Source organism: Idiotropiscis lumnitzeri, chromosome 13 (genome assembly GCF_059441095.1).
Source record: "Idiotropiscis lumnitzeri isolate Australia: NSW breed Sydney's pygmy pipehorse chromosome 13, RoL_Ilum_1.0, whole genome shotgun sequence".
Taxonomy (NCBI): domain Eukaryota; kingdom Metazoa; phylum Chordata; class Actinopteri; order Syngnathiformes; family Syngnathidae; genus Idiotropiscis; species Idiotropiscis lumnitzeri.
Window position 1 is genome coordinate 5,218,201 of NC_142403.1, and position 26,052 is coordinate 5,244,252.

At 39.4% G+C, this 26,052-nt stretch overlaps 1 protein-coding gene across 2 annotated transcripts; it reads left to right on the forward strand.

Moving 5' to 3' along the window:
* The first annotated feature begins 1,372 nt into the window (after positions 1-1,372).
* On the forward strand, positions 1,373-25,092 carry swt1 (SWT1 RNA endoribonuclease homolog). Of its 2 annotated transcripts, none has more exons than XM_088312296.1 (17): positions 1,373-1,579; positions 2,036-2,093; positions 2,341-2,405; positions 2,531-3,488; positions 3,559-3,688; positions 3,934-4,035; positions 4,214-4,405; positions 5,073-5,166; positions 7,213-7,448; positions 8,192-8,328; positions 8,525-8,663; positions 10,308-10,447; positions 10,529-10,659; positions 10,776-10,922; positions 16,803-16,869; positions 16,982-17,049; positions 24,737-25,092. In XM_088312296.1, exons 1-17 carry the CDS (start codon positions 1,560-1,562, stop codon positions 24,834-24,836), a joined length of 2,784 nt encoding a protein of 927 aa, XP_088168422.1. In that variant the 5' UTR covers positions 1,373-1,559; the 3' UTR covers positions 24,837-25,092. The 2 variants fall into 2 exon arrangements, with proteins under 2 accessions (XP_088168422.1, XP_088168423.1); XM_088312297.1 differs by lacking the exon at positions 1,373-1,579 and adding an exon at positions 1,586-1,792.
* Positions 25,093-26,052: the final 960 nt, after the last annotated feature.

The following is a 26,052-nucleotide window of genomic DNA, read 5'->3' on the forward strand; positions in this document are numbered from 1 at the left end:
CGCATCTCCCTTCACGTTGCAGTTTTTTCAGCAGCCGAACGTTGGTAGATATTGGGATCTGAGTTTTACCTTTGGAAGCATATGGAGTTACAGTGCCACGATGTGGCTTGCAAGAGTCATTACAAGGAAGCCATTGTTTTTGTTGTTGTTGTTGTTTGTTTGTTTGTTTTTGTTCCCCCTCATTTGCTATTTCACCAAAGTGAAAACTTTTAGGTGTGTAACAAATACTAAACATGTAACTGTGGTCCAAAACACATTGTACATGTTAGGTCATCTGAGGTGGTCTAACTTGCCCTATAATGCGCATATGAATGTAAATCAAAGTGTCAAACCTATGACCATGTGGAACAAATTCTGACGTTCTACGGCTTCTCACTCTAAATCCGAATGGATGAATACAGTTTCCTGGCACCGTGAAAGGGAAAATAGTTGGGATAGATAAATTAATAATTAGTTAGGGACACTAAAAAACAATTTGGCAACATTTATAAGAGGTGCCAAAATGCTCCCTTAGGGTTGAGAATTACCAGATAGTTCAAAGTTAGAGAAAAATGATGAGAGAAAACAATGCAAAACTGACAGCGTGTTGTATTATTTTTTTTTTTTTTTACATATCTGTTCCTCAAGGCACCAGCAAGAGTTTGAACAAACATCTGCAATCTCAGTCTTGGCACACAGTTTGGCTAATCGACTTGGAAGCCATTTATTTTGGGAGACACGATAGTGTTTTTAGAGACACAGCTGTGTGGTTGTTTTACAGGATATCAGAACCTGGCCAAGGTCATGCAAGTGGAAAAGGGACCCAGGTGGATGGAAGATTAGCTCAACCTACATTGCATTACAGTTGATGATAAGGGCCCTATAAATTGTGAGAGTTGTATTTGATTGATTGATTTATTTATTCATTTTACTTAATTTCCTTGCAGAAGAGGGTGTTCGCGAGGACAAGAAAAGCAGACCAGATTGGACTTTTACTGAACTCCAGAGATTTGAAAAAAACCTGACAAACATCACTTGTTTCACTTATTTCTTTATTTGAGCATTTTCCTTCTTGAAGATAAACAAAAGCGCAGTGAAAAATTAAAATGGACGAATTGTTAATTAAGGGTTTTTGCCCTATTAGAAATACAATTGTGGTTAAAATCCAACAGCAGTGTAACACTTCCTGAAATGTGAAACCTAAGCATAACAATTTGAAACAAGAGAGCATTATACTTCTACATGATTAAATACATCCATCCAAGAGTGTTTCTTAAATATGATCTACAATTATGTCAAGTCAAGATGATCTCAAGACAGCTCTTCTCTCTCACTGACCTTCCGCAGTCGACGTCCCCCTGCTATGGCATAAGATAGCTGTTACTCTGTCCGCCTCCTCACCCATGTCTGTGAGCATGCTCATCAAGGCAAGGAATTGAAGGCGTTTTGAATTGCATGTTTACATTTCCAACAATTATTCAACACAGTAACTAATCTGTGACCTGTACTTCTCCATTGCCGCCAATCGAGGCAGTGGTGTGCTGGATCAACAACAAAAAAGTAATAATACGCAGTAGAAGATGACGACGCAGTTGATTTGGTATGTTAGTGCAATTCTGTTTATTTAACCGAGTAAAACGCGTATTTTTTACATTGTTTAATATACGGCAACAGTTTAATTCGCCCCCAAAAAGGCAATACCGTTCGTCCGGCTACGATGTTTTGACTGCAATGGCTAGCATAGCAAAAGCGAACACTGTCGCTCTTTTAAACGCATACTTTGGAGAGCCACATTCCCAAAAAGCCGTTAAAGGTACTTTTAACAATCTTTTTTTCAAAATGTGGGTTTAAAGAAAACCAGCTACTCCATTTCTTACTTCATTAAGTCATTGTCGAAAGCAATTGCAACCAAATATTAACAGTAGTCAGCGCTTTAGCTGCAATATATTTTACGGTTAGATTCGAATTTCTGTAGTTTATTGACCCAATTGTGTAGTACATTTTTGTGAATGTGGACTGACTTTTATAGTGTTTGCCCTTGAAATTACATTCGCAGGAATATGTCTGAAAGTTCAAGAAAAAGGAAGCGCAAGCGGTCCTCCAAAGAAGAGGAGGTAAGACGTATCTTGTATGTAATGTAATAGTTTTGGTATGTGGCTTTTACTGTTAGGCTGTATACCAGCCAAAATACATTGTAGAGTCATAACTTGACAAGGGTGGATGGATTCAATAATAAACACAACCTGACCTGCACAAACAAACTATGTATTGACGTCAAGAACAGAAGATACAACTTCTTGCCAGCTAGTCTTTTGTGGACTCTGTTGTTGACATGTAATTTTATATTTACTCTTATTTCAGACATCCGAAGATCAACAAAAGGGTGACAGATCCAAGAGTAAGCACAATGACAACCGACACTCTAGGTCAGATACTATTCTTGTAGTGTATTGCATCCTTATATGACAATTGAGTGGCAATATTGACTTTTTGATTAGTGTTTTTCTAATAATTTTTTACCCTGTCATTGCATTTCTTCTTCCACTTGAAGCCTTTCTTCAAAACACAGAGCTCGTACTTCTCATGTTGAAGAAGAATGTCGCCAAATCAAAAAGGCTGTATGCAAGCGCCGTCCTGGAGAAGAATCACACAAGACCCGAGTGTCTAAGTCTGATGTGTCCCATTCAAAGACAAAAAGTACCTCTCTTTCGACCCACTATGATTTCCCCCACAAAGCTGAGCATAATATTGCAGAGAAAGATAAAGGTACCCGTGGTGGTAAAATAAAGAGACAGAGTCCATCAAGATCCCGGAACATCAGGCATTCAGATACAGATGGTCGGAAAGAAGAAAAAGACCCAAAATACAGTTCAGATGAAAAGGCTCACCACATGAGCCCACCTAGATTAAAAAAGAAGCGAACAAGTCCCAGTGATGTTTCAGACGAGCGAAGTAAACAATGCCAGAATTTGAAGAGTAAAGATAAAGAATTGTACAATAATCAAAATGAGAACAGAGCGAGTGAAGTGAAAGAGCAAAGCCAGCCCACTCCTTACTCCAAGGACTCTACAAGGGACAAGCAAACAGAGATAATCAAAGAGACATGTCAGAAAAGTCAAGAACTCTTGGTAAAAGAAAAAGGAAGCTTAAATACAAAAACATCCACAAACTTCACTGAACAACCGTTGTTTCTTTCATCCAAGCCTAAGGTGTCCTTTAAAATTGCCAAGTCTTCATTTTCTCAGCCCAAAATAGCAAAAACTGTACATTCCAGTTTCAAGATTCCGAAGAAAGTTAAACCGGAGCTTGTTGAGGCAAACACAAGTGACAAGAGTGATGTTACCTCTACTAGCAAGACTGCCACATCTACGACTGAGCGCACTGTTCCAGAGGCAGCCCCGAACAAATTTCAACAGCCTCATAGCTGTGAAAGAAAATTTGAGAGTACATCTTCGTCAAATGTGCCTCCCACTACAAGTGATGTCATCGCAGAGCAGACGATTGAGCAGGTTAGCTATTTCATGACAATTGAGTTAAAATAGTAATGAGAGGTGATTGTCAAAATATGCTTGACTCTAGATGCAAGTGGCAGAACAACTTCATCTTGCCCGGTTTGAAAGGAGATTAGACGTCGATGTTTTGCAGAGCTATGGAGAGCTCACCTGTATGGACATAGATCCCCCAGAAGAGAGAGCTGCATCCACTCTCTGTAAGTTATAACCCTTTGTGCGGAATGACAATGCGCATTAAAAGTCTTGCCTTGGCACTGTCTAATGAAATGTGAGATTTATGGTCACTGATCTGTTTATTAGAGATGTTTTGGAAATTACATAGTTTGCGTTTAACATTATTTTGTTATTATGGTTGCAGTAGAGGTGGGAGACATTTTAATTTTGTCTCTCAATGTCTAAACGTTTGTCATTTGACCTCAGGAACTTTGTACATTTTTTTCAGGCAATAAAACTGCTCAGCAAAATGTAATCCTTGTTCTGGACACCAATATTCTCCTCAGTCATTTGGATTATGTGAAAAAGATGCAACATCGTGGCCTTGGAGGTAATTTTTATATCTCATACACTTGTATTACCTCAAATAAGTGTTATGTCACTTTTATTATGCCACATTGTGAAAAGCAATAGATGTTGGAAATGTGGTAATCCCAAACCACATTGACCATAACTGGCAGAATATTTTGTTATCTCACATAATTTGCCCTTGTTTTATGTGTTTCTAGCTTTGGGTTTGCCAATTGTCCTCATCCCCTGGGTGGTACTTCAGGAGCTGGATTCTCTCAAAAAGGGCAAAGGCCTCACAGATTCTGTGGCTCATCTGGCCTGTCCCGCCATTTCCTACATTTATAACTCCATCAAAAGGCGAGAAAGTCACCTTTGGGGGCAATCGATGCAGCAGGCTGCTGAAAGTAACAGTGAGTCTCGAATAAAATCCCTCGCATTTCTTATTTTGCATTATGTTCCCCCATGGGTGTGCGTATGAATGGTTGTTTGTCTATACAGTATGTTGCTTGTGATTGACTGGAAACCAGAACAGGACATGGGGTTAAAAAACGACTGATGGAATGTTGTAGTGATGTTCTGATAATCCAGAATTTTCTTTCATGATAAATAGACGGGGATATTTCTTTTCAGAGTTTGCCGTTAATATTGTCAAATGTAGTCAAGGCAAGGCAGTGTTATTTATTTAGTGAATTTTATACACAAGGTTTCATCTAATTTAGTTTAAGTAAATTAAAAGTATTTCCAAACAAAAAAAACGCATTTAAAAACCAAGTAAGTAAATAAAAGCTACTGTACTCCCCCTAATGTCCAGTAGGTGGTAGTAGTACTCTGCTGAGCTTTCGTAGCATTTATTTTCGTAGCTCTCACGACTGGGGTTGGCAATAAATAAATCCAAATCCAAAGCTTCATGTTGAGATTTGTCACTCCCACCGTCATTAATCCATTGACCCACTCTTGTGCTGTGTTGCAAATGCTGTTATCAGTTGCCTTCAGTGTGTTGGATTTTTTTTCTCTTCAAGGTGAAAAATCTCTCTCTCTCTCTCTCTTCTCATTCTGCTCTGTCATTACTACCCTCAGATAGTCTGATGGCTGAGAATAATGATGACAAAGTGCTGCAGTGCTGCCTACAGTATCAGAGTTTGTACCCAGGCTGTGCTCTCATCCTGTGCACGTGAGTTTTCCCCTCACCCCCAGATACACTGCTTTGACCGCAGCCTGTGTCCACTGCAAATAATACACATGCATGTGACAAGGAGTAGCCTCAGGCAGATTGTGCCAGTTAGAGTGCGAGAAAGGCCAGACAGAAATACTGAAAAATAATTTAAGCTTTTTTTTTTTAGTCAGGGTTGGCTCAGCCTTTGAGTTATTGTTTGGCCTTCCCTGCTACTATTTCCCTCTTCTGACATTGGAGCGCTAATCAAGGAAATAATAAATTGGACTGCGCCAGTACCATAAATAAAATTAAATATTGTTCAACATTCAAGACTGTCGTTTTGCTGTGCTGTGTAGGTGGGCAAATTAGTGGTAGATATTAAAGATGTAGTTAGAGTCAGTTCCCAGAAAGCTTGATTTAGCAAATAACATTAACTCCGGAGCCACTAAGACCAAAAAGAATTTGTTCCGTACCACTGATTATTTTTTTCACATTTCTAAACAATTTTCCCATTGTGAATAATGGAAATAATTCAGAGAACGCTTACTAACTCTTCAGGAAGTATTGTTATACAAGTGTAAAAATATGTTTATTTCTATCATAAACATTGAATTGTTTACCCAACCATAACTGATAACACGTTACAAATACACTGACTATGAGAAGTGGGAGAAAGGTAGAGTGGATTTGTATGAAAGAAATAGTTCAATTTACAGTGTACACGCGTTCTTGTTCTTGTTCCTGTATTATTAATTCTGACTTGACCCTTGGCACACACTGGCAAGGAAGCAGCTATGGTCAATGGGGGTTATGCGAAATGTCATACGAGTAAACTGGAAAGCTGGTTACCGGACTTCCTGTGTGCGCAGTGAGAATTATAAAAACTTTGGCCTGATGACATGATGGTTTTAACACAAATTCACTAGAATATTTCTTTCTTTGTCACTTGGCGTCATCAAATGAAATGTAAATACGTGAATATAATTTATTTATACATAGGCAATATGCGAAAACACGGACAAAGTTTAAACATCATATACTTTATGGTCATCTTAGGTCGCTCTTGAAGTCATCTTGTGCTAGACTAACGACATTGTAGATGTTTGTTTTTTCTACAGTTGTTTTAGCTTAGTCTCCTGCTGTGGGGCTCCCACAGTGACCTGAACCCGAGGGAAGTGTTTCGGCGTGTTTTGACAAATGTGGAAGCTGTTTGAGCATAACCCTTTATCTTGTGGGTCAGGTCTGCTGGGGCCCACTTGCGTCAAAAGCAGGTGTTGCCCTAAAAATGAACAACATCGCTGTTCCCGTTTCATGGTGGGATGACAAAAACCTTAAACATGCGCTTGGGGGTTAGGTTTAAAGAGGAAGTCAACCCCCAAACTTTTCTTTCAAAGACTATGTTCAGGCCCACTAGTTTTAAACATGGCATTCTGATTTATTTTGAGCTTGCCGATGATGACTTAAGCAGTAAAATCCACTAATTTTAGCCATCTCATGAGGCCATTTTGTCACTTCTGTAGACTGAAAATGACATCGCAGTTGCTCAGGGCTCAGCGAACGACCGATCATGGCTTAGCTTCGGAATACAGGTGAGCTGTGAATGGTGATTCTCTGTGCCCTGAGCAACTTTGATGTCATTTTAAGTCAACCGAAGTGGAAAAAAAAATGACTGATCCCTGAGACTGCTATAACCGGGTAGATTTTGCTGCTTAACTAATATTCCACAAATGCAATATTAATCAAAATGCCGTGTTTGGATTAGTGAAAGCACATGGAACATTTTATTGAAAATAATTTGGGGGCATTTACACCCACTTTAAATTTAATCTTGTGAGATTAGGTAAGGTTTTTCGAGAAAGCTTTATCAATGTGAAATAATTGAAACTTGATTGAGGCATTTTGCACCTCCGTTTTGGTTGCTCTCCAAATTGGTATGCATTAAACTTTGTGGTTCCCCTGTCCTGAGAACACTAGCACACTGGCCAAACTCTATTTAAAAGTAGCACATCCACAGCTTTCTTATCATTGAATATTTTCTTACCGCTTTTTTATTTTCCACTGTAGAAATGATAAAAATCTGTGCAGTAAGGCTGTCCTTAGTGGGGTTAAAGCCTTAAGCAAGATTGACTTGGAGGCCGAGGTTGAGAGCTCAAGGCACAACCATAACCACCTACAAAGCACTGTCCTTCCGAGGCTTCCTCATATCGATGCGCCAATGTCCTCACCAATGCCAGGAAGGAGTTGTACACCAGTTTCATCTCATACACAAGAACGTCTGTCTTTATGTCTCGCAGAGCAAGGTGAGACAGTATCCCATCATCAAGAGCAAGAAATTAATCATTCTCTGTCATTGTACAGTAGCAACAGCACACACCATCCATCCACATTCCATATCCACCCTCCTACTCTTGAGCTATGCTGGTTTGATTGCTTAACTAATTATCTCCATCTGCATCCAAGAAAAAAACAAATGCAATTTCTAGTAGCGCCCTACTTTCATGTTATTTATAAAAATATATCCAATTAATTAATTATTCATGTTAAACTATATTTTGTATCACACAATTGCTCCAATTTTGTGACAACAGTTTGGGGAAGGCCCCTTTTCTGTTCCAGCCTAAAGCAAGCTCCATCAAGGCAAAATTGGATGAATTTGGTCTGCAAATATTTAAGAGCCCTAACCTCAACTCCCATGAAATACATTTAAGTTAAACTTCAACAGAATTTTTGAACCACACTCTTACGTACAAGATCTATGACCTTAGAAATGTTCTTCCCAGAGGAGTGGAGGCTATTTTTGTTTGCTTATTGGTAGATTGCTATAGCGGAAAAGAAGAGACCAACTTGATGTATTCTACTCTTCTATGGTTGTTTAGGTGTAATGGCCGTTTGTTCTAATACTTTGGACAATGTAGTGTATGTTCAGAAACTTCTGTCATGTTAACATGTACAGTTTATATGCATGTGAAGATTAGCTTCTGTCAGCATGACGTCTTGCAAGTCTTGTGCCTCCACTCATGTAGACACATGCATCCAATTCCAGAGGGCAAAAGTCCCAGAGTACAAGAGGAGGAGAGCATCAAAAGATGTGTCGCTGAGCTTCAAGACTGCCTCCAGGAAGTGCTGTCCAATGTGCTTGAGATGGAGATGAAAGCTTCTTATGATGAGTTATGGCAAGAGGTATGATTGTAATGTTTGAAGAATTTTAATTTCCAAGGGAACATGTTGGATTATGTGTGACATGTGAATTAGTGATTTAGTGTCATCTGAACTCTGAAGCCAATCACAGCTGGTTGCTCGGCAAGAGTCTTGTTTCACACAAATGTGGGAAAATGCATCCAACGTGGGATTTTGTGGACTTTTCTCCTTTCTGTAGATCATCTACATAAAACCACCCTGGGATCTTCTTGACATTTTGCATTGTTTGAAAAAGCACTGGCAAGCAGTATTTGGCTTCATTGTCCCACGATCTTTGCTGCAAACTGTTTTAAATCTGATTGACTTCTTTAAACGAGGTAAGAAGTCTGTACAGTAGGTGTATGACGTCGAAGCAATATTTTGTTCAGGCTCCTAATTGTATATGGTTTAAAAGAAACTTTCTGTATATTTCAAAAGGAAATGACATATATCTGTCTATCTTCGATTCTTTGCTCTGGTGTTTTGTATGTTGTCTATTATTTGGGTTTTCTCCTTGTACTCTAGGTTCCTTACATACTCCAAAACCATGCATTCTAGGTTCACTGAAGATTTTGCTAGGTGTGAATCTTTGTCTGTGTCTTTGTGTGCGTTTGGCTAGGCATTAATCTCGTGTTACCCCACCTCTCCCCCAAATTAAACTCTGAAAGACTCTAGCTCACCAATAGCCCAAATGAGGAGAAGCTGGATAGAAAATGGATGGATGCATATCCGAGTATATCGCATCTTAATAATCAAGTCAGAAAAAAAACAATAATATGACAAATCATTGGCTGTTTGATCACTTGGTCTTTGTCACGTCAAGTGTGATGTCACTCACTTGTGAATGAGTGGGCGATATAATGTAGTCATTTTTTAGTGATTTATTTTAATCATGAATATTCTACTTTAATTTGTGACAAAGAAAAAAATATTTGAGTGCAAATGCACGTGGGTTCCAAACAGCTGACTGGATTCTGACTGAGCAGAAGGCAAAACTGAGTCATCTCCTGCTGTAAAGCCTCAGTCCACTGGGGAATGACGTCCGCTTGCCCTGCATTGCACCAGAACTCCCCGGAACAACAGACGGAATTAGGTCACCTTCTAAAACTGGGCGCTCTAATATGTGTCAGTATACTGCTGAGTCACCCTTTGCACCACCTCTTCATCTCAGTCTCTTTACTGTATCTAATTAAATTAGCCTTCGTCACAAGGCTTGTGCAGATAATCGGGCTCTCGTTCTCTCTTACTGTGCATGAGTGGGGATATGTAGCTCACCACAAACAATGTTTTTTAATCCCCAGAGAATGTTAATATGTTGTTCAATGTGTCCTTTGTCCACGAGCATTAATTATGACTCAATTGCAGCTTGGCTGTGTGCCATTACAGTCTAAAGGAGGTGGGAAATGTGGAGACGGTAGAGAAAAGAACTGCTTTAGTGGGAAAAATGCAGCATGTGGTTGTCTATTCTTGCCTGTGAAGGCTGTGTGGTGTAAGATGACAAAGCAGAATTGTGTGGTTCTTGTTTGATATAAATAGGATGAACTTGTGCTCATATTAAGCACAGCATTACATGCACTATCTTTCGTTAGACATTTTTAGAGGGGTGTTAATTTAACAAATGTTTTTTTTCGTGGCTGTAGAATGTCTGTTGTAGCCCCATAATGTAATACTGGGAACCTGTCAGCATGATGGAGTGCAGTGGGCAACACCCTAAACTTGCAATAAGTAACATGATTTCAAAAAGTGTAAAACTAGGTATTGATATGCACAAGTATTATTGAGGTTTGGTTCTGTGTCGATTCCCTGATTGATAGTAATAAGCAAATCTCATTTGCTTTTCCTCGTTCAGCTATAGCTGTCTGACCGTTTAACTTCAGGCCAAACCTTTTTCTGCTGTAACCCGTACAGCACCCAAGATGACGTGATTACCATGAATGTAGATGACAGCACCTTAAAGACAATGTGTTTTTTTGTTCTCTCAGGTCAATCAAGGGATCGTAACTGTATTTTGGTGACGCTCCAAGCAGCAAAGGAGTTTGTTCAGGAATTTGGGGAAAGGTCAAGCCATGTTCCCAGGGCACTAAATGAAATGGACAACATTGCCCGCAATCTAAAACCCCAGGTCTGCCTGAATTTCTTGTGTATTGTTTTATCCTATTGACCACCAATAAACAAACTTTCCCATTCAAATGTTCTCATTAAGCCTCAATCAGCTGACTGTGATGTTGTAATGAATGAGGATGATGAAGCCAAACAACCGCCGTCCTCTCATATACCTCACCATGAAGTCTGGGCCATGTTTGAGAACATTTGGTGTAAAGTCTGTGAAATAAGGTGAGCAAAGTGGCATCTCTCATGTTTAATATATACCTAATAAATATAGACATTAATAAGGAAAAAAAACACTCAAATGCAATTACTGCCTGTTTATTATTTCGTCATTATTCCAGCTTGGAAGTATTCAAGGCTCTGGCCTTTGATCCACACACCAGACAAAGTGCCTTGCCTGAAGGAGGTCCTGCTCCACCACAGGATGCCGTTGTCTGTCTGAGCCAAATGTCCTCCATGGTCTCGCAGCTGCTCCAAGCCTTCATCAGGTATTTCCGCCTTCTCGCCTTGCAGTCCCTGTCCACCTTCTGCCTCTCTCATCATTATATTCCGTGGATATAGAAAGTCTACACACCAAGTGGTAGACTGAATTCTTGTATTCAAAAATGCCAGAAACAGGGTTCCCTCTTGGTCTTAAAAAGTCTTTCAAGCATTGAATATATGTATCTGGAAATAATATCTTTAAAATTCAAGATTTTTTGTAGAACCTTTTGTTTACTCCTTCTTATGCCCAATTTCATCTTTAAAAAACAAAAAAAGACCCACAAAGTATGATTCTGCCACCGCCATGCTTAACTATATGTATGGCGTTCTTTTAGTGAGAAGCAGTATTATTGTATTTACAATACCAAACATACCTCGTACACAACTACATTTGCCTTGTGGAACTGCTACATATGTTTTTATTTATTTAATTATTTAATCTAAAATTAATTTTATATATTTAATTAAATTATTATATTTGCACTGGAGATGGGAGCTCTCCAATCCCAAGGGCATTCTGCTTCTGCTTCTGAAAAGTTCAACCTTGTTTTCATCAGACCATCACACATTTTCCACATGCGTTTGGGAGATTGTGTTTTTTGGGGGCGTGGATGTTTTTCTTTGTAAGATAAGGCTCCCATTTCTTGCCACCCTATCCCATATCACACACATATACTCTCGGCAGCCTCCCTGACCAGTTCTCTTTTTGTTTTTCCTCAATTTTATAGGGATGTCCAGTTCTTGGTAATGTCACTGTTATGCCATATTTTCTCCATTTGATAGCGACTGTCTTCACTGTATTCCATGGTTATATTTGAAATTATGCCGACTCTTTACTTATGCTTAAACTCGGTTGTTGTGGAAACCTGTTATGTTATGACTACAAATATCTCAGGGAAAATGTAACTTTCTTTGGGGAAAATCAGAGGCACATAAAATGATGGCAGGTATGTGCTGACTCCCATTAACATGAGTAGGAACGTGATTGGTTCATTCTGAACACAGCAACATCCTCAGTTTTAAACCCGATGCGCACACACGTGCGACCTGATTTTTTCGGTTGTCTTTTTTAAATTTCCCTTTTGAATGTTTTTTTTTTTTTGGAGTTGGACAAGTTTTGTAGGTCATTAATGGTGGGGAAGGTTTTTCAATAATGCATCTTTGTCACAAAAAACTGACAGGTGTCTGTAGATTTTTTTTACCCATTCTAAGTAATTGTGCAATTTGTCATACTTCATTCTTTAAAAATTTGTAATATTTGCATGGCGAGACAAAGCTATTCTCATATGCTCATAGGTATTTTGTTCTTTGTTTTGTTCTCCTCACTTGGTTGTGTCTGCCTTATGCTCTCTCACACATAGTAGACCTTTACTTTTTGACGCTTTATAATCATCTTGACCTTCGAGCTCTTCTTATCACCTTTCCCATGATTCTGCAATACACATCACAAAGCTGTCCTGCTACACGCTCAGTTTACTTCAGTTATCTGCACTTTTCTCATGAGTCCTGAACAGTGCAAGATGTGTCTGCACCTTTGTTTAGAGCTCATCTTTCTTAAACCGTCACTTACTATTTCACTGGATCCAAATGCAGAAAAATCAACAAGTTATCAGCACAGCACAAATTATTTGATGATCCCTTGCTATTGTAAACCATCGAGGAAAAAACACCTAGTACATTTAAAAAGACCTTACTAGTAATAGAGGCATACATACAATAGCTCAGAGTTCCTTGAAACTGTAGAAGATTTACTTGCTTCTCAATAAACATTATGGGAAGAGCATCGTTTGCGGGCTATCTCCACCCATTTATCTGTCATTTCCTGTTGCTAGGGCCAGAACGATAGTAGACACTTTGATCTTTTATTGTTGTGTACTTTATACACCTCCTCCAAGCATTTGAAGCAAAATCTTTTAAACTTTGATTACATTTCATTTTGGAGATAAGGAATTTACCATTGAGGAATTACAGCCATTTTATACATAGTACCTTAATTTTTGAGGTTGCAGGACCTTTTCCTTGCTATTTCAAGTATAAAAAAATAAGAACAATTTATTACTGACTTGTTGAGCTCTATAACATGAAAGTTATAGTTCAATTCTCTATGACCTGGAGGTCGTCATGCTATATCAACTATGGCAAATCGACTTTGAACACTGCATTTACTTGTGTCTCATTTGATTTCAATCCACCATGTAGTCATGGTGCTGGGCTGGCTTCTCCTAGAAGAGTGGGGGTACTGTCACAATTTTTAAATGTAATTTTACGCTGAATGGACATGTGCTTCCTATTGCCACACATTCAGGACAAGTTAGATCAAACCAACTCTTATGTGTGAGTTTCATGGCAGTTGCTGGCTTCCACAGAATTACGGCGGCAATAGATTTATTTTCTTTAACTCCGTAATAACACTTCCTATTCAATCACATCAAACTTAATTTTGTACTTGCGCTGCGCTCCCGAATGTTCGATAGTGAAAACCATCAGCTACCGAAAGTGAACCTAACTTTTGACAACAGCATGCAATTTGTTGCACTGAACTCACAACATAATGTCCACTATATGGTAAAATAACGCAAGCTTGTTTTTAAATCACACGCACACACACAAGACCACAAACCGCATGCACGATCTGTTCAAGTAAACACAAATTAGCCATTTTAAAACAAAGGCAGTCATTGTGAAAATACCTCCTTACGTGATGTAATAGCTTTGCACCATAGATGTTCAACAATAATATTTGAATATGACTACATTTGGACTAGCTCACATTGTTCTGCGGTGTCTACACTACAGTATTAAATATGTGGAACCATGCTAAATTGAGCTCTGTCTGCATTAATCTACACTATTTGTGTATTCTCTGCACTCTAGCACTTATCCGTGCAAAAACATGTGTATACAACTGGCTAGGCGCAGAGTACCAAATTGTGGGCCATCATACAGAAGCCTCCTAGAGGGCTTCCACAATCCTTGCCGCCCACATATTATTGTCATCATCAAGGGCCAGTCTATGTCAGAATATGACAAAAAGACCTAAACCCAATTATTTATTTTTTCTCTTACACTGGTGCCTTGAGATACAAGTGACCCAATTCACTAGTTTTCCAAATAGACCTTTTTTTGTTGTTCTTATTGTTGCTGTTTTTTTTTTTTGCTTTGAGTTATGAGAGCCACCTTGAGATATGTGTGCTGTCATGTAGCCCAAAAAAAAATTTAACTCATATCTCAAGGCACCATGGTAAACCAACTGAAGTTTCTTTTGTCAGAAAAATTCAGAATCTACTGAAATGCTACCTACAGGTTGACTGAAAATAACTTCCTATTTTGAAGTACTTGTAAATTTATTTCTAAACTATAATTCTGACAAGAAATGAAGCAAAGCATCACGTTTTATCTCCAATTCGATGTGGGTGCCAGCATTCAGCATCAGCTTCTCAAACGGTCTGGGAACTGCAGCAACTGATTTCACAAGGAACTGTTGGACATACTGTCACATTTGCGTATTAGCCCTTCAAGTTTTCACAAAGTTGTTGTTTTAGTAGGGTAGAATTGCTTCCTTAACCAATCCCGAAGAAAAGAGTCCCAGCGGTATATATTGAAAATCCAGAATCTTGGAGCAGGGAGTTACTTTTAAATCACCCTATAGATTGCTCAAAATCCCATTAAACTAAAAGTTACCCAAATATTCCTTTACTCTCAGAAGTGATCTAAATACTATTGAAATACTTCTTAAAAGAAACTTACATATGATTTGATGTCATCTACTACAGTGGGTTGCCAAAGTATACATACCCACGCTCAATTTTTCGGGAGAGAACAAAGGAAAAGTGGTTTTCACCTGTTGACATGAAAGGAAAGGAAATAACACAAACACACAATTCATCACTGATTTTGTTCAGAAACACTCTTGACTAATGATGAATTGTTATTAGTGTGTATTAATTGTTGTAAAAGTATTCACAACGTTGCACTAAAGTTATCATGAGTCGAAAATGATTGCTCACCATAAAGTATTGTATCACAGTGTCACAAGCTTGCATTTAGTCACCTGCACCTCGTATAGGCTTGATTACTCCCTATAAGTCCACACTTGACACAAGGAAGGTCTCTATGGGGGTGTTGCAAAGAAGAAGCCACACCTGAACAAACAATATCTCAAGGCTCGTTTGCCGTATGCTAGCACATGTCTGAAAGACACTCCAGCGATTTGGGAAAGAGTAATCTGCTCAGAGAAAATGAAAATGGAACTTTTTGGCCTGAACACCAGGGAGTAATTATGGTGCAAAGACAACACAGCTGATGATGTGGCTCATACCATCACTTCCGTGAAACATAATGATATGGGGCTGTTTCTCTTCCTTCTTCCATGGTGGGCTTGTCATTGTACAAGGGACTATGGATTGTGTGAAATACATAGACGTCCTGGAGAAGAACCTCCTCAAGTCTGCAAAAAGCCTGAACCTTTCAACAGGATAATGATCCAAAACGTACATCTTAGTGGCACAAAAATGGTTCAGGAAGATGAAAATGAAGGTTCTATACTGGTTAAATAAAAGCCCAGCTCTCAACTCGACTGAAAACGTGCGGCGAGATCTAAAGATTGCTGCCCACCAGAGATCATCTGACAGAGATCATCTGACTCTGCTGAAGCAGTATTACAAAGAAGAGTGGGTGATACTGTCCAGACAACATTGCACAAAAGGCATTTGTGGCTATCTAAAGCGATTGGAAGCTGTTATTGCTGCCAAAGGAGCTTCTATCAAGTACTGACCTTGGACACACAACACCACAGCAGTGGTAAAGAAGGCCCACCAGCGTCTGCACTTCCTGAGAGTCCTCAGGAAATTCAACCTGGACAGGAAGCTGCTGCTGGCATTGTACCACTCGTCCATCGAGAGCCTGCTGACGTACTGTGTCTCCACCTGGTACAGCGGCTGCACTGAGGCGGCCAGAGTGAGGCTCCAGAGGACAGTCAAAACAGGGCAAAGGATTATTGGCTGCCCTCTCCCCTCACTGTCGGACATCTACACCGCCCGGTGCCTCAGAAGGGCTCTCAACATCGTCAAAGACAATACCCACCCAAACTCACACCTGTTCGACCTGATGCCCTCTGGCAGGCGCTACAGATGCATCAAATCGAGGACCAATAGACTGAGAAACAGTTTCTTCCCAAGAACCATCTCCATTCTAAACTCACACACACACACACGACCACCCGTACCTTGCAGAACAGCAACGCGATGTGTTTTTATATACCCTATTCAGTATTGTTTTCCATTGCACTAACTATTCTCTTATTTATCTAATTTATATATTTATCTGAATTTTTGTTGTATTGCACTGGAGAGGGGAGCTCTCTAATCTTGTTGCACACTGGAGTGCAATGACAATAAAGGGATTTCTGATTCAGATTCTTAAAAGTGACCTAAATAGTCTCCACTGTATATGTATTTATATACTCCTACTATGACTCCAACAATCGCCTGCAACGCTCCTAACAATTGCATAACCAGAAAAAGAGGGAGAGGGAGAGAGAGAGAGAGAGAGAGAGATATTGTCTATGAAAGATTGTATGTGGTGGTTTGATTTTATAAATTGGTAAATACGTCATGGCCCAAACATTTAATTACGCTACGGATGTTTCCATTCGGATATAGTTAGTACATTTTATGTAACGCATACAAACTGTATTTTAGTAAAAAGGAAACCTGTTAATCTACTGATTTATATGAAAGGTTAAGTGGGTCCTCTGCTTGTTTTGCAAGTATTTGGGATTAATAAGTGATTTCTGACATTGTGATATTATTAGTATTATTAGCTGTATGGTGATTATGATGACTAATAATTGTAAAAATCTTTTTTATTTTATTTAATTTTTTTAGTGTTGTGTCCTCTTCTGCCGGTTTGCAAGAAGTGCAGGTGCTTCTCAGCACTATCAAAGCCAATAAGGTCAGTGCCTATTTGTTTTGTCTTTTATTGCCGTTTTAATTGTGACCAATTTTTGTCTGAATTTAGATTTAAGGTTAGTTTTAATACTTATGCAACATGCACTCTGTTTCAGATGGTTGACGTTAATTCCAGACTATCGGACACAGACTTACTCAGTTGTTTCTCACAGGAAGACTATAGGTAAGACACAAGTACATGGAGTGCTCAACATAAATGAGTGCACAACTTTTGAACATTTTTCATAATTTTGCTCACCTGTGAGTGAATTAGATTTTTTTTTTTTTATATTTAAATCAAAGACTTAGCTCGACTTTCATTGGCACTATTAAAACCTGAAATTTACATAAATATAAAATAAACTTACACTTATTTATTTTACGTCAGTTATTGCGAGGATAAGAGGTTCAAATAATGGATAGATGGAGTTCCGGGATTTCTTTTTTTTTTAATAAACACAATTTTCATTACTCCCTTAACAGTCAGAAGTTTAGCTACAGTAAGATTACTATGCCCTTAAACAATTTTGGAAAACCCAGATGATGATGTCATGCTTTTGGAAGCTTCTGATACATTTGAGTTTGAGAAACAACTTTTGATCTATTTGAAGGAATAGCTGAAGCACACATTTTGTGTATCCTAGTGGGAAAGTAAAAACAAAAATCTGCCTTGATATCAGGAAGAGAATTTTCTGATGCCTGAAGGTGCCACACAATTATTCAAGTATAAATACCATGGAAATGTCCAGCCATTATACCACTGAGCAAGTCGATGGTTTCTTTGTCCCAGATCTGAACATGCATTGTCTCAAAATGTGCATATCACCCCAAAAATCAAAGCAAAAGACGGTAAGATGGTATGAGTGTGTCATTGATCACAATGAAACAATTAATGGACCAATCCTGGCTGAAAGGCCACTCTGCTAGGAAGAAGCCATTACTCCAAAAGAAACATCAACAGGCCAAATTAGAATTTTCAAATGCACACTGGAGCTTAACTTTTTTAAGACACGTGCCGTGGTCTGACAAAACTAAGATTGAACTATTTGGCCATAATGAACAATGTTTGGTTTGGAGAAAATGGAGGGAAGCTTGCAAGCCAGAACATCATCCCACTTGTGAAATACAGCTGTGGCAGCATCATGTTGTGACATTGTTGTGCTGCAGGAGGCACCGGTGCACTTTACCAAGTAGGTGGCATCATAAGGGAAGAATGTTGTGTTCAGTCAAGAAATTTAAGATGGGGCGCAAATTGGTCTTCCAAAAATGGACAACAACCCTAAGCATACTGCCAAACCTGTTGCAAAGTGGCTTAAGCGTAACAAAGTCATTGTTTTGGAGTGGCCATCACAAAGCCCTGAATAAAAAATTATGGGCAGACTTCAAAAGGCATGTGCAAGCAAGGCGGCGAACAATCTTGGCTCAGTTACACTAGTTCTGTCAGGAGGCATAGGCCAACATTTTTTTCCAACAATTTCTGCTTAATTTTTTGCCACGGAATTTGCATATTCAGAATTAGAATTAGAAATCCCTTTATTGTCATTGTACTCAAGTGTGCAACGAGATTAGAGGGCTCCCCTCTCCAGTGCAAAACAACAATAATACAGTCAAGATTTAATTGTATTTTTTTTCCCAATTTAAAAAAAAATTTGCATCATGCATTGTCTAAGTGTTAAAGCTTATCTTAAGATTTCAGAACTAATACAGATGTCTGGACTTGGGATGTGATATCCAAAAGTCGCGATACGATCTAACGATATGAACCTCATGATACAATAATTATCATGATATTATAGGAAGGCTCAGGATGCTGTATAGAAACTCATTATTTTGTAAAAAAAAAAAAAAATTAAAAACTTTATGATCGTGGAAAAAGACGCTATTATGTTAGTGCATCATAACAGCAAAGAAAAAGGCTTGGCCAATCATTTTATTGTCATATGTTCTTATTGAGTATCATTGTCTAGAAAGATCACAATGCTGTGTTAGGTTGAAGTGGCTTTATTTTTATTTTATTTACTACTGGGATGTGCTGATTTTAATATCGTAACATGGTGATATTGCAGCAAATGTAATATCGGGATATCGCCATTATCGTTACATCCCTTTAAGTGGACTCTAGTCGTTGTGGGATTTGCTTTGCTGATTAGTGAAAAGGGATAATCTCTGTCTCTGTCTTTTAATGGTAGCTGCAAGTCAGACTTCACGGGAAAACTATGTATTTACCCCAGATCACATGATAGTGGTCTATAATATCGGTGGACCAGCCCAGATACATCATTGTTAGCATCATGCCAATATCAGCCCCCTTAATTAATAAAAAGAATCAATAGTGATCTTTATTTGAAGTCACGATAACACTGACAAGTTTTGTTCGTTATCCACTTTTGGCATGGATAAGTTCTTTTTCTTCAAATGACCACTGACACTTACCAGTGTCAATTTGTTTCTACGGTGCTGTTATGTTAAACATACATTAGAGGGGATGTTTGAGCAAAGAATTATCCGCGTATTTAACCAGAATCAGACAAACAGAACATTTTGAACCAAGCTGGAAAACACTGTTCTTATTTGTGCAAGGTATTAAGTTCCATATTTATTCTCCCTAAACAGCACGCAGACACAAGCAGTTTTTGCGAGGGGGCTAATTAACGATTACAAAAGTTTTACTCTTTGGCACGAACAGAAATATGTGAATATGTTTTCTATTGTACAGTCTAACATCAACCTGCTACAGGGACAACGGATGCAAATTAGCCATTGGCTATAATCTGTCATATTTACAGGAAACTGTTTTATTAATATGCACTGTCCCTGTATACTTTCAAAAAATAAGAACAAATACAAACAGATACAATCAATAGCAAAAGTTACTTCATATCTGTTGGGCGGCCCTATTTAATGCATTGGAGGCCGACTGTTTATTTAGGCATTTGCCCAGATGTCAAGTTGTTTTTGGCCGGACTGATTGTGCAGTGAAAGTGCAAAGTATTCAGTGCTTCACTTTTTTTCCGTTGTGCGACAACCTTATTCTATAGCTAAGTCAATTTCTTTTCAAAAGTTTCACACAACATCCCATAATGATGTTTTTTTTTTTTTTAAATTATTATTCCAACTAAAAAAACACCAACCAAAAACTGACATAGGCCTTCATGCTCATAATTTACATTTTTTACATCCTGTTTTCAGCATTAATTGTCTGGAGACCTCAGAGACAAAATTGTCTTGAGGCACAAATCTGGGGAAGGTTATAGACGAAATTAAAGGCCTGATGCACACATCAGCCTCCATCATCTGCAAATGCAATAAAGTTGGAACCCGCAGCTTTCTGCTGGCCGCCCATCTTAACTGAGATGAGCGGCATGTCGCTGCTCCCCCAACATGACGTTTGTGATTCCCGCCTCAGAGATGGCGGCTTTGGGCAGCCGCCATCTCTGAGGCTGTGTCTCGCGTACTTGAACCTGGAAATAGATTTTTTTGTCTATATGTGAAAGCGTCTATTCATTTGATGAGCTGTACGTTGCAATATGGCCACATCATGCGATCCATATTTTGAATCGCCACAAAAAGAGTGCCCATGACGCGCCACTCATCAAACGTTACTGCAGAACACCTCATGCTGAAAGTGTGCAGACTTGCGCAGTTTAGTTGATCCCGCCCCGATCATGCGCCACACTAGAAAAGTAACGGAGGCCGTGCAGTGTGGCGTGAGGATGTTTGACTCGAAAGGAAAAACATCAGACAATGAAAGAAAAAATTCCCTGATGATCCAAAGATTAAATTCTTTGGCCTGAATGCTAGCGTCAGGCTGTGGGGGTGTTTGTGTAAACTTCTGGTACACCACAAGTGAAAGTGCATATTAACAGGTTCAAAACGACAAAAGCCCTCATCACTTACTTTTGCTTTCATCAGACGACGTCTTTGTTGTTGCTGCTTGTCCCGACACGCCGGGTATGTTGTGATGTTTGTTATTGAGCCATTGAGGTCTTCAGAAAGCAGTTCACTTCATTTGATGGAAATTCCTAACTTTTTCTGTCTCTTGAAACACACCTTTAAAAAAATGTGAGATCGCTTGTGTGAGACACTAACCGACTTAATTAGAAAATGTTACTTTATTTGTATTTAGTTTTCTTTTGCTTATCTTTAATGAGGTGTAGCACCAGCGTCTGACTTGACAAATATAATGCTTGGTTTTGATTGACGCTATCACGGAGGTACCAATTTCATGTTTATTTTGGGCCTGTCTGCTTGTTTTGGAACCCAATTTGTCATTGAAGAAAGTAAACATCACTGAAATAGTGCAGTGTTGTTCTATGCCGACTGCAACCTTCAACTGCGCACAATCATAAACATATTGTGAACTTTACACCTCTCTTTGACGGAAGACATTCCATTTGCTGTTTAGTTCCAACGCACTGCACCAAAAAAAATCAATCATTTGTCATACGACCATCTTCGCATAGTTGTGTAGCTGAATTGCAGCTTTGTGTGTGACTGACTGCAGGTTGAACCTAGCAGCTTCCATGGAAACAAGCCAGAGTTCTATTTGCGCCCCCACCAGAATGTGTCCTCCCTTTGTGCTGCTTCTTGTCTCTGTCTGGTTCTGATTAGTGCACAAGATTTCACCTTTTCACATTCAGTAATACTATCCATTGCAAGTTGCAATGAATTGTTTGTAAAGTGAGACTTTTAAGCATAGTCAAATATCTTTAGAGCCAAAATGTGACTGAAGGTTAATTTTTTTTCAACAGCTTGTGTCCACATTTACCTGACACGCCGTTGCTTTTCTCAGCTCAAAATCATACACAGTTATGATTCAGGGTTTTTTTGGGGGGGGTTTTTTGCAAGCGCATCAGCGCTGTTGTTAAATATTTGATGCCCACTAGCGTGCTCCGACGCCATCAGTGAAGTGAAAGCCCTCTCAGGTGTATTTACTTTGCTTAACTTATTTAGCTAAATAAAAGGGACCAGTATAACTTTGTTTGTAGACACATTTCAGGACTCTCATTTGGAATATAAATGCATCACTCACTCTAATGCAGCACAACCACAACCAGGGAAAATCAGGTCTAAGTTGTGGCGCAATTTTGGTGGATTTGATGCAGGCCCAGGCAGATAGATTCTGCGCTCCGCTGGCATGGATGGTGGACGTCATAATGTGACATGAGCATGCAATTCATTTACTGTATTTTTCTTATCACTATCCTGAATATATTTTTTTAAAGGCACACCATGCCGCAACACTACTGGGTTGTGTGTGGGGGTGTGTGTGGGAGACATGGGGTCTGGTTGTCACATACACACACACACACCCCCGCGCACACACACACACACATTCGAGGAGCGAAGGCGTTCTTCAACTGTCCACTTCACATTAACCGCAAGTGGAGAAGTTTTTGTTGTTCTTTAGAAATGTTCTTTGTGTGCACTGATCAGCACGGACTCCAGCGAGGCCGTTATGCTTCCGCCATGTTGACTGCACAACTTTCCTGCTCTGGATTTAAAGGGAATGAGGGTAGCTGCTTCAATCAAGTCAGCTCAGTTCAGTCCCACAACAGCGCAGCTGCCCATTTCTAACTTCACCCGACGATAAAAATACGAAAAGAAAAAAAACTCTACCCATGCGCAAGTTCGACACCAAGTTGTGCTCACCTTGCGCCAGGCACAAAAATAGTTCTTTTTTTTTTTATTATTATTAATTTTTTTTTTTTTTTGCTTTTTACCAGAGTACATCATTTATCAATTTTTGGGCGCACAAGAGAGAAATTTTGGGTAATCTTAAGTTCCCTAAAGAAGCGTTCAATGGCCTCATGTTATCCAATTGAGCAATAATGAATGACACAATTTGGATTTTACGAAGTGCCGATACGCTGCTGACAATGGAGAAGCGTTAAACTTTAATTTCAAGAGTGGAAACTCCCTCTGCCAGCTGTAGACACACTATTATTTGCAAAAAAGATAAGGGGGTAAGTTAGAGAGTCTGTAAAAAAAAATACATTTTCATGTTTTCCAACCTGCACATTGTGGAAACAAATGGGAATATGTTGGGTTAATAAAAAAATAAATGGATCTTTGACACTGACAAGAATTGATCTTTAAAAAGAAATGATGCAGTATCTAGAAAGAAAAGCAACTGAAAGGGGGGTAGAATCAATTCATCATTCTTTTAAAATCAATAATTGTTGTCTAATAATAATATTTTAAAAAAGACTTGATGGTGGTTGTTGGTATTGATAGAGAGCAGTCCTTTGTGATGACTAACGGCTAGTTGACATGGAGATGGTCAGCGTGGGCCGTGGGCGGGCAATTGAATACTTGAATGAGTTATGTCATCTCTCCGGTGGCAGTGTCTCACCGGGTTCTGTGTTCAGTCATTACCGTTGCCTGTGGATTGGTTACCTGTCACGTGCCGGCTGTTGTGTAACACAAGACACCCCGATGCACTCCAGCGCTTTGTGTGTGTGTGTGTGTGTGTGTGTGTGCATTGTTGATCAAGTCCAATTACTATGACAGTGACACTTGTGTTGAGAGTTCTTGAAACACTTCACTCCCGAGCCATCTTGCACTTGGAGAACTTGACTCTCAAAATTGGGCTATTTTCCTAAACCAACGGCACAGCAGCTAATGATTAACCTCGTGTTACGAAATCATCGAGTCATGTTGTATTGCCAATTTGAACAAGGCTGAATAAATTTACAATGGAAACGGTGTCAACAGCCACACTGGTCTGTCTCCATCTCCTCCCTGAAATTATGTAAGCAGCAAACAAGCAGCGTGTTCACTGCTCGTGGCACTTGTTCATTTCACGCTGTATGATGCTTGAACTCAATTCAACTCACCTAACAAGAAGCAGCAGTTTTGAAAATATTCATCCAAAAAAAAAAAAAGGCGTCAAGGTTTTTAATACCACTCCCATTTTTAGTTTACTCTCAAACTAAATTAAAACAAAAAAAAAACTGAAAGTAAGAGAATTACGTGTTGTACATTTCAAACCAGGTAGCTTTGCTGTGAAAAGGATTGCTTAGCATACAAGGAAAAAGGTCAACGCCATGGGACCCAATGGCTATTTGAACACAAGCACGTTTGGACACATGATAGAACAATACTGCTGGCCTACACTCTTGAGTCTCTATGACACAGGTGTCGAACTCCAGCAAATCAAGTATGTCAACTTCCAGGGTGCTAGCTAATCATCGGTTTGTCATTTTATTTCAAGCCGAACCAAACTGTAATTGTCAGTCGGTCACTACATCCTGTTATTTTTCTGTGCTTGCATCAGTAAATTTGACCGATTCGCCAGTCTATCAACAATCTATCAGTCCATCCAATCCAATTTGCACGTGTTTTTACTCTAGTTTATAAATTCAAGTCGTCGTCGTGTTCTCCTTCATCTTCTTGTTTTATTGGCGGATTACAGCTCCTTGATGCATACCGCCACTAACTGTACGGGAAGCTCAAAGCCATTCCACATATAGTCAATAGTAATTAAGAAAAAAAAGACACAAAACGTGTCATTATCAGTCGTCAGCGAAATGGGCATCTGTCAGTGGCGGACTGACGGCCCTTAAGTCAGTAAACCAAGTCAATGCCCACCTCTACTGATTCTATGTTCCAGACTGGCATTCCTTCACTGCAATGTTATCTGTGTTGTCTTGGTCTATTGTGAAATAATTCCATGAGTTCCTATTTGAATGGTATAATTGCCAGTTACTGAGAAAATGACTTTAGGCACGTGGTAAGCAAACCCCAACAAAAAAACAAATGTACTCTAAAAATGAATGGCGCTGAAGGGTGTGTGTGTGTGTGTGTGTGTGTGTGTGTGTGTGTGTGTGTGGCTAACCTTGCCCCTTGTTTTTGTTTTGTACCCACAGAGAGAAGTTGAGAGTTGGCGTGACCCAGCTGACGGAGCTAAAGGACGCCCTGGACCACTGTGTTCAGACCACAGGTCAGCACCTCAGTGTAGGCATGTAGCCTTCACAGGACCAGTGAGTTCAGGTGCAAGTCATGGCTCTGGTTTGACTGACATCACTGGTCCTCATTTCACACTGGTTTCGAAAGCTTTTGCTGGCTGGATGCCATCATTGATTTGTTCAGGATATGTTGGAGTACAGAACACTCTGGTCAACCAATTTGCCACAGGTTCTGCCTTCTTGCACCCCATCCACATAACTGGAGGCCTGTATATTTGTTCATATGAGTTATTTAATAAAATGTACAGAAAATTTAACCATTGCTTTATTTGGTGTTTCAATTGTGGGGTTTAAAATGTGGTGCAAACTGTTTTGAAGGAGATTGCATATTTTTAATTTTGTATTTTTGGACAGTATTTAAATTTTCTACCCCAGAACCTGTTTGGATGACAGTTTCTCAATCAGTCTACTACACTTTAAATGTGATTGGCTACTTGTGAAATCTGACACATTGGGACTTACTTTTGTAAATTGTACTATAACCGTCTTACGTTCCTTCACAAAAAGAATGAGCAACTTTGTTTTGGGCCAAACATTTTGGTTCAAACACTACTTCTACCTGTTGTGTGAGCAGTTTTGAGTATTTTATTGCCTTTCATGAAGTCTTTCCTCATTTATACCCGCCTGTATTGTAGTAGAGGGCACATGCTGTGATGTAGGTTGAGGTTACATGTGTGAATGGGAACATTATGGGGGATTATGGTGCCTTTCAGCCTGAAGCCTCAGGTGTCACGCTGGTTTAACTGGGATAATCTCTGACAGGGGAAAACGCGCTGACCGCTTGATTGTAGAAGAGTCATGATTGGATAAACGGTGTGATAGTGTTGTATGACACCACTACCAATTATAATGCACTCGTATTTGGGACTAGGCGAGGGGGGAGCGTATACATTACTGGATCTGGGATTTTTGGAATTGACGATTTGCTAGTGAGATCCAGTTAACCCAAACTCCACCCACCAAGACACTGAAGCAGGATGCACTCATCTTAGCGTGGTTGTCTGAGACGTTGGTGCTAATGAAAGATCAGATGACCTGACCCATGAACCAACTAAGGTGCTAAATAAAGAGCTACAGTGATCAACCAATTTGTCATGTTGGTCAAGGCTTGCAGCACCTTGCTCGATTGATTGTTAACAGTGGGACAACAGCAACTTTGTCCGCCACCCCCATATCATGCTCCGTGTGTTTTTAAAAATGAATGAATCATGACAAAA